Source organism: Amphimedon queenslandica, unplaced genomic scaffold (assembly GCF_000090795.2).
Source record: "Amphimedon queenslandica unplaced genomic scaffold, v1.1 AMPQUscaffold_13452, whole genome shotgun sequence".
Taxonomy (NCBI): Eukaryota; Metazoa; Porifera; class Demospongiae; order Haplosclerida; family Niphatidae; genus Amphimedon; species Amphimedon queenslandica.
In genome coordinates, this window is record NW_003546312.1 from 291,093 (window position 1) to 306,667 (window position 15,575).

The 15,575-nt window shown below is 38.1% G+C and overlaps 10 protein-coding genes across 11 annotated transcripts in view; 5 read left to right on the plus strand and 5 right to left on the minus strand.

Annotated features, from left to right (window-relative positions):
- LOC100632196 (aldehyde dehydrogenase, mitochondrial-like) overlaps positions 1-674 on the minus strand; it is a 1,479-nt gene extending 805 nt beyond the window's left edge. Inside the window, exon 1 of the mRNA XM_003385710.3 lies at positions 1-674. This exon is cut by the window's left edge and continues 805 nt beyond it. Coding sequence (XP_003385758.1) covers positions 1-621 — 621 coding nt within the window. The 5' untranslated portion in view covers positions 622-674.
- A 122-nt stretch (positions 675-796) lies between these two features.
- LOC100632323 (zinc finger FYVE domain-containing protein 21-like) lies at positions 797-2,987 on the plus strand. Its single transcript, XM_003385711.3, has 6 exons — positions 797-932; positions 1,044-1,094; positions 1,200-1,365; positions 2,055-2,213; positions 2,574-2,716; positions 2,767-2,987. Exons 1-6 carry the CDS (start codon positions 816-818, stop codon positions 2,824-2,826), a joined length of 696 nt encoding a protein of 231 aa, XP_003385759.1. The 5' UTR covers positions 797-815; the 3' UTR covers positions 2,827-2,987.
- On the plus strand, positions 2,971-4,175 carry LOC100632448 (rRNA-processing protein FCF1 homolog). The gene is made up of 7 exons (XM_003385712.3): positions 2,971-3,053; positions 3,103-3,170; positions 3,222-3,287; positions 3,360-3,508; positions 3,564-3,636; positions 3,708-3,925; positions 3,981-4,175. The coding sequence occupies exons 1-7, from the start codon at positions 3,051-3,053 to the stop codon at positions 3,992-3,994; spliced, it is 591 nt and encodes a 196-aa protein (XP_003385760.1). The 5' UTR covers positions 2,971-3,050; the 3' UTR covers positions 3,995-4,175.
- On the minus strand, positions 4,004-5,929 carry LOC109581249 (protein-methionine sulfoxide oxidase MICAL3-like). The gene is made up of 4 exons (XM_019995208.1): positions 5,684-5,929; positions 5,506-5,628; positions 5,309-5,456; positions 4,004-5,250 (listed from the first exon to the last, which is right to left on the minus strand). The coding sequence occupies exons 1-4, from the start codon at positions 5,827-5,829 to the stop codon at positions 4,147-4,149; spliced, it is 1,521 nt and encodes a 506-aa protein (XP_019850767.1). The 5' UTR covers positions 5,830-5,929; the 3' UTR covers positions 4,004-4,146.
- A 76-nt stretch (positions 5,930-6,005) lies between these two features.
- Positions 6,006-7,128, plus strand: LOC100632575 (potassium channel subfamily K member 16-like). The gene is given in 2 exon segments (NM_001308631.1): positions 6,006-6,498; positions 6,560-7,128. Coding segments are annotated over 2 exon segments (1,062 nt in total).
- Positions 7,129-7,133: 5 nt separating this feature from the next.
- On the minus strand, positions 7,134-9,476 carry LOC105312370 (WD repeat-containing protein 74-like). The gene is made up of 12 exons (XM_011404962.2): positions 9,402-9,476; positions 9,234-9,352; positions 9,064-9,191; positions 8,957-9,020; positions 8,763-8,909; positions 8,596-8,706; positions 8,429-8,526; positions 8,321-8,376; positions 7,698-7,846; positions 7,457-7,552; positions 7,276-7,396; positions 7,134-7,221 (listed from the first exon to the last, which is right to left on the minus strand). Exons 1-12 carry the CDS (start codon positions 9,457-9,459, stop codon positions 7,187-7,189), a joined length of 1,182 nt encoding a protein of 393 aa, XP_011403264.2. The 5' UTR covers positions 9,460-9,476; the 3' UTR covers positions 7,134-7,186.
- Positions 9,477-9,515: 39 nt separating this feature from the next.
- Positions 9,516-10,454, plus strand: LOC100634477 (coiled-coil domain-containing protein 97-like). Its single transcript, XM_003385728.3, has one exon. It carries the CDS (start codon positions 9,536-9,538, stop codon positions 10,304-10,306), a length of 771 nt encoding a protein of 256 aa, XP_003385776.1. The 5' UTR covers positions 9,516-9,535; the 3' UTR covers positions 10,307-10,454.
- LOC105312371 (solute carrier family 15 member 4-like) lies at positions 10,310-12,292 on the minus strand. The gene is made up of 3 exons (XM_011404963.2): positions 11,242-12,292; positions 10,789-11,188; positions 10,310-10,739 (listed from the first exon to the last, which is right to left on the minus strand). The coding sequence occupies exons 1-3, from the start codon at positions 12,232-12,234 to the stop codon at positions 10,369-10,371; spliced, it is 1,764 nt and encodes a 587-aa protein (XP_011403265.1). The 5' UTR covers positions 12,235-12,292; the 3' UTR covers positions 10,310-10,368.
- LOC109581250 (cation channel sperm-associated protein 1-like) lies at positions 12,292-14,045 on the plus strand. 2 transcript variants are annotated; one of them, XM_019995209.1, is made up of 10 exons: positions 12,292-12,376; positions 12,425-12,594; positions 12,717-12,830; positions 12,884-13,019; positions 13,066-13,160; positions 13,256-13,405; positions 13,452-13,515; positions 13,573-13,657; positions 13,711-13,808; positions 13,853-14,045. In XM_019995209.1, the coding sequence occupies exons 1-10, from the start codon at positions 12,312-12,314 to the stop codon at positions 13,977-13,979; spliced, it is 1,104 nt and encodes a 367-aa protein (XP_019850768.1). In that variant the 5' UTR covers positions 12,292-12,311; the 3' UTR covers positions 13,980-14,045. The 2 variants fall into 2 exon arrangements, with proteins under 2 accessions (XP_019850768.1, XP_019850769.1); XM_019995210.1 differs by having other exon boundaries at positions 12,765-12,830.
- LOC100634729 (protein YIPF4-like) lies at positions 14,030-15,482 on the minus strand. The gene is made up of 5 exons (XM_003385730.3): positions 15,251-15,482; positions 14,840-15,011; positions 14,666-14,743; positions 14,352-14,468; positions 14,030-14,293 (listed from the first exon to the last, which is right to left on the minus strand). Exons 1-5 carry the CDS (start codon positions 15,466-15,468, stop codon positions 14,156-14,158), a joined length of 723 nt encoding a protein of 240 aa, XP_003385778.1. The 5' UTR covers positions 15,469-15,482; the 3' UTR covers positions 14,030-14,155.
- Positions 15,483-15,575: the final 93 nt, after the last annotated feature.

The following is a 15,575-nucleotide window of genomic DNA, read 5'->3' on the forward strand; positions in this document are numbered from 1 at the left end:
AACACCAGGAGGGAAACCAGCCTCCTTGATAAGAGATGCAACATAAAGAGCACTCAATGGGGTCTGCTCCGCCGGTTTCATGACAACGGTACAACCGCAGGCAAGAGCCGGTCCCAGTTTCCATGCCTGCATCACAAGAGGGAAGTTCCATGGGATTATTTGTCCACAGACACCAATCGGCTCGTGACGTGTCATGGACATGTACGGACCATCCAGAGGTATCGTTTTACCAAATATCTTGTCAGACCATCCGGAATAGTAACGATAGCAGCGTATGGCGAGCTCCAGGTCTCCGGCCATAGCAACGTGGAATGGTTTCCCATTGTCAAGTGTCTCTAGTTTGGCCAAATATTCCCTGTCCCTCTCAATCAGGTCGGCGAGTTTACCAATGAGCCTTCCTCTCTCAGAGGCATCCATTGTACGCCAGACACTACCAAGCTTGAATGCTTCCCTTGCTGCATCAACAGCTTTATCAACGTCAGCCTTGTCTCCTTCAGAGACATCACATATCTTCTCTCCATCAGTAGGATTGATGGTAGGGAAGGTCTTGCCACTCACAGAATCAACCCATTCATTGTTAATGAACAACTTTGTGTATTTGACCTCTGGACGAGAAGACATGTTGGAGCTCGCTTCTTTGTGCTTTCTAACCTCTGCCTCACGTGTGAATTGACTAAATTCACACAAAACACCCCCACTCTGCCCCCTTTGTGCGTGGGAGTTTAAAAGTTTTGGGTGGGGCTCGTAACTTGAGGGCGTGGTGATTGACTTTTAATTAACATTAACACTTTGCTGATAAAGTGATAATTGCAAAGATGGCGACCAGTTCTGAAGGGAAGATACTCCAGCACACTCGCCACGGTCTCCGTATGGTTGGTAAGAAGGCCTCCTTCTTCGACCTCCCTGAGCCCATATGGCATCCGGACGAAAAGGTAAAACCCACACGCACTTTTCATTTTATATTCCTCTCCCAGCGTCCTGTGAATATTTGACATATTTCAGTTCCTTTCTCTCTCTGTCTCTCTTTTCTCTCATTCATCCAGAGTGCCGTTTGTGATAATTGTAAAAACAAGTTTACTATTACTCACAGAAGAGTAAGTGTCCTTCCTCTTCCATCCTCCTCCTATTACTCCCACTTTTCTACCTCTTCATGCTCTTTCTATCACTTTATCTCTATATTATCTTTCTTTTTCTGACAGCATCATTGTCGGAGATGCGGTAGTGTGATATGCAGCGATTGCTCAGAGAAGCAGACTCTAAGAAGGATGGGTTTCGTTGATCCAGTCCTAGTCTGCTTGCACTGTGCACGACTGTGTCAAGGGGAGGAAGAGTTCTACAAGCATCATTTGAAAATACTAGAAAATGGTTGGTTGGTTCGTTGGTCGATTGGAATTATTATCATAATGTAGCTCATCATAATGTACATGTAGCTTTATGGCAAGCATAAGCATCATCATTTTAATTCCTAATTGTGTATGTTTATTATGTACATGTACATGAATGTTCCTTTTTGTGTTGTCTCTATGTCTTATCATAATACTGATTGTGTGTTTACTGTGTATGTACAATATGTCATTTTTTGTTTGTGAGTGGGTGTCTGTCAATACCAATGAATACAATGGTTGATAGTTGAGGCTAAAGAAGGTAGTAATGATTGACACTTTGCCCAGTGTGTAGTATGTCTACAAATGTCTATGTTTACTGTACATGACATAGGAAGTTAGGAACACCTTAATCATTATCTTAATTATGTACTAATGCTTGCCATGCCTATGGGTAATTACCCTTGAAATAGCTTCACAAATTAATTTGTTCACTTTTATCATGTCATTGATAATACCGTAGGGCGCCTTTTTTTCGAGGGCTATAAATTTCGCGGATTTCGCGATTTTTTAAAGATTCGCGAAAATTACTTTCACGAAAATCAAATCAATACGGTACAAGATGGCAGACGGCATAAATTCGCGAAAATTAAATCCGCGAAATAAAAATCCACGAAATTCATAGCCCTCGAAAAAAAGGCGCCCTACGGTAATTATCGTTTCATTTTCCAGGTGCATATTTTGAACTATCTGATGCTGACGGCATACATAATTGCAAGCTCAGTAGCGATCATTTTCAAATTATTGTCACTGGGGGGAGTGGCTCTCACCCTTCATTGCTCATGTCCTCTATAATGGAAATTAAATCCATCACTGGCCATGCCCCTGACGGTAAGTGGGCGTTGTCTATAAATAAACAAATAATTGGACGAAGCCCACTGTGATGAAGAGAGTCAGTTTGTCTGTATTTATGTACCACGCGTACGGTCGTGTAACTATTGTTAAAAGTTAAATAGCCTAATCTTCATTGGAAGCAGGTGTGGTCACAACGAAATAAAGTGGCGGCTATCAGCAAGCCTGTGCTCATTGCAGCAAAGAAATGCGAAACAATCAACAAGATAAGACTATAAAGTGTTATCTGAATACTTCTCTAGCAGCAAGAAAGGTCATGTAGCACAACAATAGCGTCACTTGGGGGCTGACTGAGCCACATAATGTTTTACATTCTTCTAGTAAAATATTTATTATTAGGTACACCTACAAATAAGTTGAATGGTCTAAAGTTGACGTATAGAAGTGACACTGAAGATGGGGAAGAGATAGACGTTACTCTCTCCCCCTCTCCATCTCACTCCCGCAAGCAGTCCATCGATTGGCTTAAAGGACTGAAAAAGGTTTAAGACCCTCTCATTGCTATGCTATTCATTAATTTCATTAATTATAGGGGCTGATGATCATTCATGCTAGAGAGAGGGGCAATTCGTGTCTTGTAGAGTCAAATTAAAAATTAAAAGAGATTATATTATTATTGTTGTTATTTTTGTTATTGTTATTGTTATAGCTTCCTTCAGAATATATTTTTGTGCTTTGTTATGTTAAGAGAAATGTCCTTAATGTTCTTTTTAATGTTTTTTTTGTGCAGTAAAAATTCTGCAATAAATTAAATTGATAATTATTAATTATGTTGGGCGGTGTAGTGGGCGTTGGCCACACGTGTAGTAGATAAAAATGGTGAGTTCTTGACATTCAGAAAGGGATTATTTATATTTTCTTTATTCAGGGTAAAGATAAGAAGGCGAGGAAATATTCAGTAATGAAAAAGATGCTCTCTGTCAGAGATGCCAGAATGTAAGCTTCCACCATTGCGTTTATAAATGATGGTCACTTTTAATTTCATAGAAAAGCTAACCAGAAGAAGGAAGAAGAGAAGAAAAAGAAAATTGAAGAACAGAAAATACGACAAGTGTGAGCAACACAGAAATTTTAAGTTGAAGCTAATTTTGTGCATGAAATGAAAATATTTATCTTTATTTGTAGTCCTCAAGTTCCTTCTTCATTATTTTTTGCGTATAACGATCAGTTGGGCCCTCCCTATTATGTCATTGTGGACACTAACTTTGTCAATTTTTCCATTAAAAACAAGCTGGACCTTTTCCAATCAATGATTGATTGTCTATATGCTAAATGTATGTTTGTCTTTATTGTCCCTTCTATTTTTACTTCTCTCTTCCTTTATAAAAGGCGTCCCACACATAACTGATTGCGTTGCAGGTGAATTGGAAAAACTTGGCACCAAATTCAGAGTTGCACAAAAGTATGTCAACCTGTCAATCCTCTGCATTCTATTTATTAATCACACTTCCTCACTCCCTCTCATAAATACAGGATTATCAGTGACCCTCGGTTTGAGAGGCTCCCTTGCCTACACAAAGGAACCTATGCCGATGACTGCATAGTCGACAGAGTGACGCAGCATCGTTGTTATATAGTGGCTACGTGTGATAGAGATTTAAAGAGAAGACTGAGGAAGATACCGGGAGTACCCATAATGTACATATCAAAGAATCGCTATAGTATTGAGAGGATGCCTGATGCTTTTGGAGGTAAGACATGTACCACGTTTGCACCTGTTTTGAAATTAATACTCTTTTGTGATAGCACCAAGAACTTGATTGAATCTAATGACAAAAAGATAACTGTATTCTATTGTTCAAATATACATCTTAACAATCAATTGATGAATGTACTATTAACTAATAATGTATGTGTACATTAGCACTCACACACACACACACCTGGAGTAACTATTAATTTATTATGTAAATCATTTTCTTCTAAAGAAATTCATAAAGCGATTCAAAGCTCCTGCACTAGCTCCTCCCTCAACCCCAAGACTTGGTGAACTTGTGAGTGATGTAAAAGAACCTTTTCGTACAAGGGCACCTCCATTAGACCCTCCTTTGTCTAACTCCAGGATGCTGTCCATGCTGTTGTATATAGACTTCCTTTTCAAGCTCCCGCACTGTGCGCTCTCAATCCTCTGTGGTGGGATGGGTGGTGTGGAGCCCGTGAATGGAGGGGTCATTTGTCTCCCTTCCTCGTGGTCAAGGAAGGGACGAGGCGAGTGTAAAAGAGGATGCTCCTCGTCATCTTCAGGTGTCATTGCTTTCATAGACATTATGCCAGCTAGTATTGCAGTTGGAATGGCAATCATTGGACCATGGGGACTCCAAGGAGGTGTGAAATCCCGTTCTTGAAAAGGCTCAGGCTTCCTCTCATATGTCCTCTTTGGTTTTGGTTTAAATGGAGGAGGAGGAGGAGGTGGAGGAGGAGGAGGAGGAGGAGGGAAGGGAGCATTGCTCTTGCTGTCTTTCCTTTTCAGTGTCTTTGGTTGTTTAGTTTCAGTTACTGGTTGGGTTGGTATGGACTCTTGTGTCTGCACCAAGTGCTCAAATAATGCTTTCTTTTGACCAAATTCTTTATCACTTGATTTATCACTGAAGGATCCATAAGTTTTATTCCGAGAAGACTTGGTTCCTTCTCCTCCCTTTTGACTCAATTTTGAAGACACTTTATGAGGTAAGGCATAAATGGATCCTTCACTAGTCTGATACCTAATGACAGGAGGAGGTGGTGGGCTACTGGTTGCTTCCTCTTCTTCATAACTAGTGGTGGTGCTAATCCATGACTCCTGACTATCAAATTTCACCTTTCTCTCGTGAAGCACTGATTTGACTCCTGTAGGCCCATTCTCTCTGTATCCTTTACCATTGAACTGATCCTGCCTTAGCGAAGAATAAGATGACGGCTGCTGCTGATTGTGATTGGGCGTAAATCCTGATGTTGTGGTAAGTGGTTTAGGGAACTGAACAGAACGTACAATTGGGCAAGCTCTTGAAACATCAGATTCCTTGATTATTGGACTAGTCTATATGTGCATGTATGCAGGAAAGAAATTATGATGAATTATAGTGATAAATACATACTGGTGGCTGTAGGAATACTCCTGCTAGTCTGTTGTCACAGTAGAAAGTTACTGCAGTTGGAATGTCATCAAACCTATAATTATTGACTGTGCATGAGTTCTCCTCAGAAAGAACAACCGGAAAGTGAACAATTTGTCCTTCAACCCCACTGCATGCAAATAGGATAAGTATTGGTCATTTAATAATTAGGAGCTTACAGGACTGAGAGGACATAGTCTGCCTCTGGTAGCAGTGAGTCTCTTAACAGGAAACTACCAAGTGATCCAAGTTTGGTTAAGATTTCTTCAGCTTTTCTCTCACTAACTGGCCCAACATACCAACTAAAGAAAAAAAGAGAGGAGAGTGATAAAAAAAAACATTCATGTATCCACTTACAGCTGTTTCTCTAACAAAGCAAGAGCAGTCTGAGCTCTTCTTAGTGCCATTATTCTGGATGATTTCCTTGATCTTGCAGTGTTGGCATTTTGCAACTGGCCCTCACTATCAACGTGACTTAATATACCTTTAGAAGGAACAGACATGACCTTCTGGTGACACTATAGTCTCTAAGAGGCTGTAGCAAGTGTGAAACATCCTTTGCAATTAAGTACTCAATGTTCAAGGAACACCTGCACTCCTGCAGGTATGCATTTTCCAGCAATGAATGGGTGGAGCTCATTAAATTTATTAGGTATTAACCACACCCAATTCATGAAAAATGGAGAAAGAGGTCGAGTCAGAAATTCCTGCTGTTGCTAGCGATAGAGAGGACAGCGAGAGTCGTGAGCTAACAGAAAAGCCACAAGAAGACACAGCAGAGGATGAAGAGCCAGAGGATACTGGGTTTGAGTGTTCCAGGGCCTACTTCACCCGCTTATTCTGTAACCTGAACATCTACAACCAAGCCTTCATCCTATTTGCTCTTGTAATGACATACATACTCGTTGGTGGTGCCATATTTCTAGCCTTTGAGCTACCGGCAGAGACAAAACGAAATGAGGCCATAACAGCAGCCAATGAAACATACATTAGGGCCTTCAACAATATAGTGGATCAACTGGTGAACTTTACCAACCTAACAGAAGAGGAGGCTATGGCTTTAGTAAGGAGGGTAGCACAGTCAGCCATTGATGCATCAAACAATCAGCCGACTAACAACTGGGAGTATGGATCGGCTATCTTCTTTGCCACAACTGTTATTACAACAATCGGTAATTATTTGAAATGAATTCTCACACCTCATTCATGTCATTTTTAATATCCTTTTAACAGGTTATGGTTCCATTGCTCCTGAGACTGATGGTGGACGTGGTTTCTTCATACCCTATGCACTGGTTGGTATACCCCTCACTTTGATATTCCTTGGGTTCTTGGGACAAGTACTTAACAAAGGAGTCGACCGAGCCACAAGATGTCTCAGAAGACGAGTTACGTTTGATTGGGGACAAATATTGGTCGTATTTACCATCGGATTGGTGAGCTTCATCTTCATACCTGCTATTATATTTGCTATCATTGATGACTGGACCTACTTTGAAGCAGTTTATTTCACTTTTGTGTCTCTCACTACAGTCGGTTTCGGTGATTTTGTTCCAACTGCCCCAAAGACATTCCGTGGGCTCTATCGGTTTAGTCTTATCTGTTGGTTGTTCCTTGGACTTGCATTCATAGCCCTCATCATTGCCCAGACACAGGAACGGATTGAGAATGTGAGAGAGAGTGTTAAGAAATGCAGAAAATGCATAAAGAGAACAGGAGGAAAGCTCATGCTGAGGAAAAAGAACAAAGAAAGTAGCAAAGATAATGAAAAAACAGAAGAGACTGAAGGAGAGAAGGAGTGACAGTCTTAACACAGAATCTTTAATATTTTCTGACAAGTATTATCTTTAATCTTTATTTTTAATTAATTTTATGCTTTGATTTTCTCTTATTATCTATAAAATGAGGAGATAATAACTATTATGATGATATAAATAACTGGAACTAACTCAAAGTCACAACTTGTTCCATTCCTTCCCATAGTTCATTCTCACTATCATCAGTGCTGCTAGCATCAGCATCTTCAGACACTTTCCCTCTCTTTCTTTTCTTTCCAACTCTTACTCTCTCCTTCAATAATAATTAATAATGCATCATACAATAAACTTAATAAACTCAGTATTGCCTCACTTTTCCATCTTGTTCCTCCCCATCAGTGTCTTCTTTATCAGAGTTTGTGTGGAGCCCTGACATTAGGACTTGGTTACAAATAAGTTTCATGTATGCCTAATTAATCACAATCATCAATGCACGATTGACTGCTAATAGAATTAAAGACAATGTTGCCAAACAGTAAAAGTAAATGTAAATGTAATTGTAACAGTAAATGTAATTGCACAGTAACAGCATGTGCATTATGTCACTACTGTACCTTGTGTATGATTTGAGGTGGCTCAGTTCTGTATACTCTTAAATATCTATCCAGTCCACAAGCAGCAAACACATTGTCATCTTCACCAGACCAGCTGCTTATACTAGTCACTGAACCGCCAAATCCATGATACCGATTCAGGACAGTTCCTGATAAATTAATGATAAAAATAATAGCACATCATATTATTTCCATTCTGATACATATTGATGTCTTTATGCTATGTGAAAGGTTTGAGCCAATTCTAACTGAAAAAGCTAGAGCCCATAGTTTTTTTCTGAAAAATGGCTCCAAAACCACCCCTAGTTTTTATTAAATTTTCTAATATATATTGATGTCCTTATATTGCATAGAAAGTTTGAGCCAATTCTGAGAAATATTTTTTGAGTTATTAAAATTTTTTAAATGAGCCAATTTTTGAAAAATACCTTGTACTATAGCCCATGGTTTTTTCTAAAAAATGACTCCAAAGTCACCCCTAATTTTTATTACATTTTCTAATACACATTGATGTCCTTATGCTATCTAGAAAGTTTGAGCAGTTTCCGACAAAAAATTTTCGAATTATGAGCATTTTATCACTTTCATGCAGCACTCTTGACAGACACTACCATAATACATACCTTTTCTTATATCAATTCTAGCTATCTTTCCATGACTATTACCAACCAAGTAGTATCTATTAAATATAATAGAAAATTATAAATAAATTTTAAGATCATAGTAAAGACCTTCCATCACTTGATACATCCAAACAAGTGATTGGAGCTTCCTCCCATAACTTGCTATAAACTGGCCTCCTCTTTCCTCGAGTGTCATAAAGCCTCAACTACACACACACACACACAAAATATAGAAATTACTCAATTAAAAAAGAGGGCAGTATGTGATTCCTTACGTGATGATATCCTGTTCCCACGGCAATACAGGGACGTTCCCCAGTGTCTGGTACAAACCCAATGCTAGTAACCCAAACAGGAACTTGAAGATTGAGATAGTCATGAGGGACCTGGTATGGGATTCAAAAAAATTTATAAAGTGATTAATACTAATTATAATCTTTACATTTTTTGCTTTAAAAATAGGCAGAGCATCAGGCCTATTGCCATCCCATAATTTGAGATCGTTGTTCTTTCCTCCGGTCGCCATCATCAGATCAACTTCAGGACTAGCAGACATGACATCAACTGGCCCGCCCACACTAATCTCAGACTATAAAAAAATAATTTTCACTACAATAAAGAATAAAATAAGAGCACCTTCTTTTCCTGACTGTCTGGCCATATTGAAATGATTCCCTTGTCATTACAGGTTATTAAATTACTAATGAAATTGTAAAAATACTTTCAATAATAATCAAACTAACTGGCTATGCTTTGCGATGCCTACAAAGTGACCACACCCACCACCTCCTCCCAAATCAGTTTCGGCCGCAAAATAATTTCTCTGACAATCAAATAATAGAACCTTACCATTCCTTAGGCCCATATAAAACTAACAAAAAGAGTAACACACAACGATGGCTAGTTCTCTCACTCTTTCTTTGCTCTTGTGTTCCCAGGACATGCTCATTACTTCTCTCGTCCTATCACATTTTTCAAGAGGAAATCCTGCGGGTAAGAAACTAAGAGTCTGTTTATTGGATACAGAAAGACCTGAGGTATGATATAATTATGATAACTTGACTCCAATAAGCTCTCTAACCTTTTAAAACTCCTAAAGAAGTTCCTACCCAAACATCACCAATAAAGTCACTGGCCATGATGGTATCACGTGGGTGGGCGTGTATTCCACGCCTTTTTATTATTCTAAAGGCGTGGTCCTGTTATAAATTAAACATGGCCGCTGCAACTGCAGGTAAAGAAGAGCTCTTGCAGAGCGTTTTTGAGACTGTATGTGCTTCTGGTCTAGTCATCAAGAGGCAGCAAAGGGATGAGCCGGATTTGAACAAGAAGGAAAAGTTCGTACTACTAAGAGAATTGCTAGAATCATCTCCTGGTTGCTTTCTAATGAGATTTGGATCTGCACTGAATGAGAACCAGTTGCAATACTTTGATAATTATAATGACTATGAAGTGACCTACAGACTGAAAGAGTTCCGCAAGGGCCAGAGCCCTGATTATAGGAAAGGGATTATCAGGAACAGACGATACAGAGCCATTGAAGTGTTGACAGAGACAACCGACTATTTCACTGAACTAGTAATGAAGGAACGCTGCCCTTCTCTTTATCAGCAGTATATCGGCCAGTATTTGAGTGATCAGGAAAAGCGTAGGCTAGGAGAGGGTCAAGACCAACTTTCATTACTGGCACAAGTATTAGAAGGAGAGACAGATACTGAATCTGGGGAGGGAGAGAAACTGAGTGACAATCCTGTTGAAGCCATTCAAGAGAAACTCCTTTATCGCAAGGAGTTTCTGCGACTAATGCATCTGAGATTTTTGGATGGTAAAGATGATCAGGATTTTGATTACAGTACTGTGGATGGAAATATTGAGTATGATGACAGCGCAATAAAGAACAGAGACTTTGAAGATGAGTATTTTGACTCTGAAGAACCTTCTGAAATAACAGAAAAGGTGTCTAGATCTCCAGACACTGACAGATGATAATTAAAAATAATTATAGTTAATTAAATTTACACTTGCATAAAAACACAAATTGGTACTTTTTAATTGTTAATAGTAACATCATGAGTAATCATCCTCTCTTCATTTTTGTCTCTCTCATTAAACATGTGTTCATAATAAGACTCTATCAGTTGCTGTTCATTAATGACTGGGTTTCTTTCACGTCTTTTGTACTTTTTGACAGCAAAAACATAACAAATCAGAGCAAGAACACCCAGCACCATGTGCATGGAGTAGAAACCAGCCAAACAGTGTATTGCTCCCCATTTGACATCTTGGTTGTATTGCGATTTCATAAATGGCCCAATTATTAATGTAGCCAGTCCATTAAACATAGCTTGAACTGCAAAGAGAAGTCCCATCATGAATCCTTTGAATATTTCTGGAGTTTGTGCACAAATGAACTCAAGTGCTATAAATCATAGTTATATAGTACATGCATTAATCAATGTTTATCATACCTGCTATTTTTCCCAACATTTCAGCTAGTGTTAACAATAAGACTGGTATAAACACCAACCCAATATTACTGCTGTTTATGGTTGCATTAGTAGTAGATCTATTGCTGATATTAGTGGTGCATGTAGAGAAATCTTTTGATTTACTAGTGAGGTCTAAAACAAAAAGACTTATTAAACCAAGTAGCAGCAGCACAACTGCCAGCCCAATTCTCCTCAAAGTCCGAGGTACATATTTCTGAAGGCAAGGAAGTAGCAGGAACTCGTACACTGGAATGAGAACTGTGATTATTAGTGGGTTAACAATCCAATAAAAATTATCCAATGGCCAGCACACCTCAATATCTGTAAAGTATGTGCTCTTTTGGATTCGTTTTATGAAGTAGTGAACGCTGCTATAAGACTACAAGAGAGAAGGTAAGATATACATACAAATACATTTTAAAATCAACTTACTACTAGATACATGAATGAGAATATGCCTATAGCAACAATGGCAAATAGTAGATTTAAGAATGACTTCACGTCTTCAACTTGTTCATACTTAAACGGTCCTCCATACATTTCTTTTGCATAGTCTATTCTTTTAGGAGTAAAACTTTCATTGTAAGTAAAGGCACTACGTAATTCCGGATAAGAATGCCTCCAAGTGTACATGAGTATTTTTCTGATAAGTTGAAATGGATTTGATCTCTTGTAATGCACCTTCAGGATTCGTCCAAATATAAAATCACTCCCCAGAGCCAGTGAAAGAAGCAATGTACTAACAGTCAGAATAATGAACATGGAATACTCTGTACCATGGGTGTGGGTATACATGCACACAATAACATTCAATATACTCAGAGCCAGAAAACTTATATTTCTTGTCCAGTAGTAATAGCGAATGAATGCACTGGACTGATCTGAAGGTGCATCAATGAGATGGTTGAGGCCAAATAGTACTATGTTGACATCAAACCCGGCAAGAGAGATAGCGTTAATTATTAAAACTGCTATCTTCATGCCTAGTGAGATGCATATATTTTGAGGTATAAGACTTAGTAGGGCAATACCACCACTGATCCACATTAGCCAAATGGAGTATTTCAGAACACGATAGCGACCCAATTTTGTGTCTGACAACCAGCCAGCAAGCGGATAGAAGAGATCTGAGAGGACATAGTTTGTGAGAAGAACAAGAAACTCGGATAACCAAAAACTCTCTTGTTTTTGTTGGTTTTGACTGGTTACTAAACGGAGCACAATGAACTGGTATCCATACACCATAGAGTTCCATAACAAAAGCAAAGCAATAGGTTTCCTGAATAGCAGTGAGCGTTGGCTCCGAAGGTTAACTGAAAATTTCCTTTTAACTTTCTTTATAGGTTTATGAATTGAGGGGAAAGGGCTCTTTTCTCCTTCTCTTTGAGACATGTAGCCAGTTTCGAGTTGTTGTGTTTGCTCCATTTCCTTGCAGATATTTGGGCGGGGCTCAATTTTAAAGGCGTGGCTGAAAATGAGCCACGCCTCCAAATATTATCAAAATGCTCAGCAAAGAAAAAATGCAGAAGTTTGCACCAAAGAAGTGGCTTGAAATTTTGACAGACAAGTAAATGATAAAGTTTTTTTACTCTAAATTATTTTTTTCTAAAAACAGATTAAGGAAAGCAGCAAAAATCTGTCTACCAAAAGAGAAAGTGTTTCATGTTTATGCAAATGAAGTAGTCACTTACAGGAGCTGGTTTGACTATGTCATATTGTTTGTGGTGGTACTTCATTTCCTTTTCATTTGTTTGAATACCTATCCTTCTATTGTTGCCAGGACAAGTAGGTCAAAAACTAGTCAAAAATATTATAACAGCTGCTCTCATTTCAAATTTAAACACCCCCATCAATGCATGATTACTGTGATCTTTTTGTCACGTCTTCCATTCTTTCTTTCTATTCAGAGTGGTACTTCATGATAATGAACAGTTTCTTTTTTTCTGTCTACACAGTTGAATGCTCGCTCAGGATTTATGCTTTGCGGCTGGACTTTTTCAAAAGCCCATGGAATGTTTTTGGTACACATATGATTGCAAGAATTAAATTTGTGTACCCTCTTTACTAAATGCAGAAGCTTTGCTGTTTTTAAATATGGCTATTGACTTCATACTGATGATTTCGATTGGAAAGACTCCCGTATCTATTGTATTTTCTGTTATTGGTGCTTTTCTCCCATTGAGAATATTGAGACTCCTTCGAAAACTCAAGTACATCCACAAAAGTATCTTATGATGATGTTAAATTTTTTTGTAGCTGGTTGGAAAGTCTGAAAGTGATTATGAGCAATGTGGCACTCAAATCTGTGGCAGCTTTAAGCAGCATCATCTTGCTAACGTCATTGATATTATGTATCTGCCATTAAGAGAAGAAGTTCAGAGAGAGAGAGAGAGAGAGAAGAAAGCACATCATATAATCAATTTTTCAGTTCCTTGACTTTTTCTAGTTATATTTGCTGTCATAGGTCGTGGTTTATATTCAGAGGTTGATCCTGATCGGTTTGGCAACTTAGCAAAGGCCTCAATAACTTTATTTCAGCTCCTGACTCTTGATGAGTGGTACTACATGTATGCAGATGTGATTAACAATTATCCAAGTAATGGATTGCATGTTGGCTTGAAGCATAGACAGTTTCATTTCAGATTATCAACATATCCTGCTGTACTTGATGCTCTTCATAATTCTAGAGACATTTATATTTTTCAAGTGAAGCAACAAGCCTACAACCTTGTAATGTCTTTTTATTCTCTTTTTGCATTATAGCCTGTTCATTGCTGTGATAGTGGACAACTTGGCTGGAGCCACTGAGATAACTAGGAGAAATAAAGCATCCCACGCGCAAGGAAAGGTAGACCAATAATGTAGAAGTTATATTAATTGATATATCATGTGTATATATAGATTGATGTTGCACCAGACATTTTCAGTGGTGGAATGTTACAAGATGAAGATATGAAACGGCAAACTGTTGATGATTATTATCCTCAGCTTTCCAATAAGTAAAATAATCTGGAGCTTATTTTGATTTTGCAATTTCCTACAGAGACAAGCTTCTCCATAAGCGTTACTGGCAGTTGATTGCTTCTTTGGAACATCAGCTGCACACAACACATAGCCATCAAAAAACACTAAATGAACTAGTGGATCTAGTTGACTTCAGCAAGAACTAATGAAAATAACATTATTATTTTCACCATATAAGTCATATATAATTATTCCATTGCAGTTTTAAAAGATTAATTCTGCAAATAAAAATACATAATTGTCATTTCATCAATGTCCATGCTGTGACATAAATAATAATAAAAGTGATGGAGCAGTATTAGTGTGTAAGCACAAGCTGAGGTCATGCTCCAGTATAGACTGAAAAGAAATAAATATACAATAGAAAGATTGGATAGAGGACAAGGGGCTTCTTATGAGAGAGCTCTTCTTGTGCCAGTAAAGATCCTGCACTGAATGAAGCCCAGAATACAGCCATACCCTGCAAGGAGATACACACAGTTATCAATAGTCAAGCAATAGATGTGAACTGTTCTTGCCTTTAGTATGAAGCTGATCCATGGAACTGAGTGGTGGATGAGAGAGATGAGAGGAGCAGATATCAAAAGAGGCAACAAACAGTAACCCACTACACCAAGTGTCTGTGAACATGATACCTATAGGTCCACAATGTAATGGCATGCAAATAAATAGATATTATATTTTTAAAGTTAAACTAGCAAATTTTTAAAGTAAATGTATCAAAAAATGTAGAAAAATTTGAATGTTGTGATTTCACAGCCAGTTTGTGGGAAAACAGATAATAATTAATTTTTAGCATTTCTTAGAATTTTTTGTGTACTATATAATTTACCTCTCCTCCTAATACTCTTGTCAATAAGAACACAATGAATGAGCCTACAATCCATATTGTTAATATCCACGAGACAGCCTGTGTAAGAATGATAATAAATTAATATAAAAATGTCATACTTACATCCTAAGGCAACAAATAATAAATAATTATGAATATTATTATACAATTTACTGTTAATTGGCCGTATACAGAAAGCAATGCATATCCCAGGACAACAAAAAGCGGTCCCCAGAAATCAGGATTATCTCTTATGACGTGTCTCTCAAGACCCAGTGATGGTATCGGGAATAAAACACAACGTATCTTGTAATAAATGTCCTTTAAATCAATATCAAGCTCCTCCCTACAGTAATTATAATTAATTACTTATTTATCATACGAGATGATTTATTAGCAAGAGAAATATTTGGTGAAATTGTCTTGGAAAGTTAATTGGTGAATTTCATATTGGTAATTTATATTAGAGATTTATATTTGGCGATTTCTCATTTCTCACCAATAAATAATCTTGCTAAAATTCAGTCCTTGCTTTCCAAATTTATCGTACTCCAAAATATACCATTAAATAAATAATTGTCTTACAATAATGGTTTTTGTTCTTCCTCTCCGCCTTCATCATCAGTTTCCATTAACCAGCCAAATCCTTTACTCTCAAGATACTTTGAAGCGACACCAGCACTGCCTCTCTGACGGACCTCAAGATTTCCTGAAGGAATAGGAGGAGGAGAAGTGGAGGACTCGCTCCCAGGAGTGTAGAAATCTGCTGTACCAGAGACAATCCCATAGCCATCGGTAGCCATCTTGTTTTAGGGTGTGGTTTGGGCGGGACGACATTGTTAATTACACAGAAGTTTACTGGAATGTCCGGTGATATGGGTGTGGTAATGGGCGTGCACCAGTGACTAAG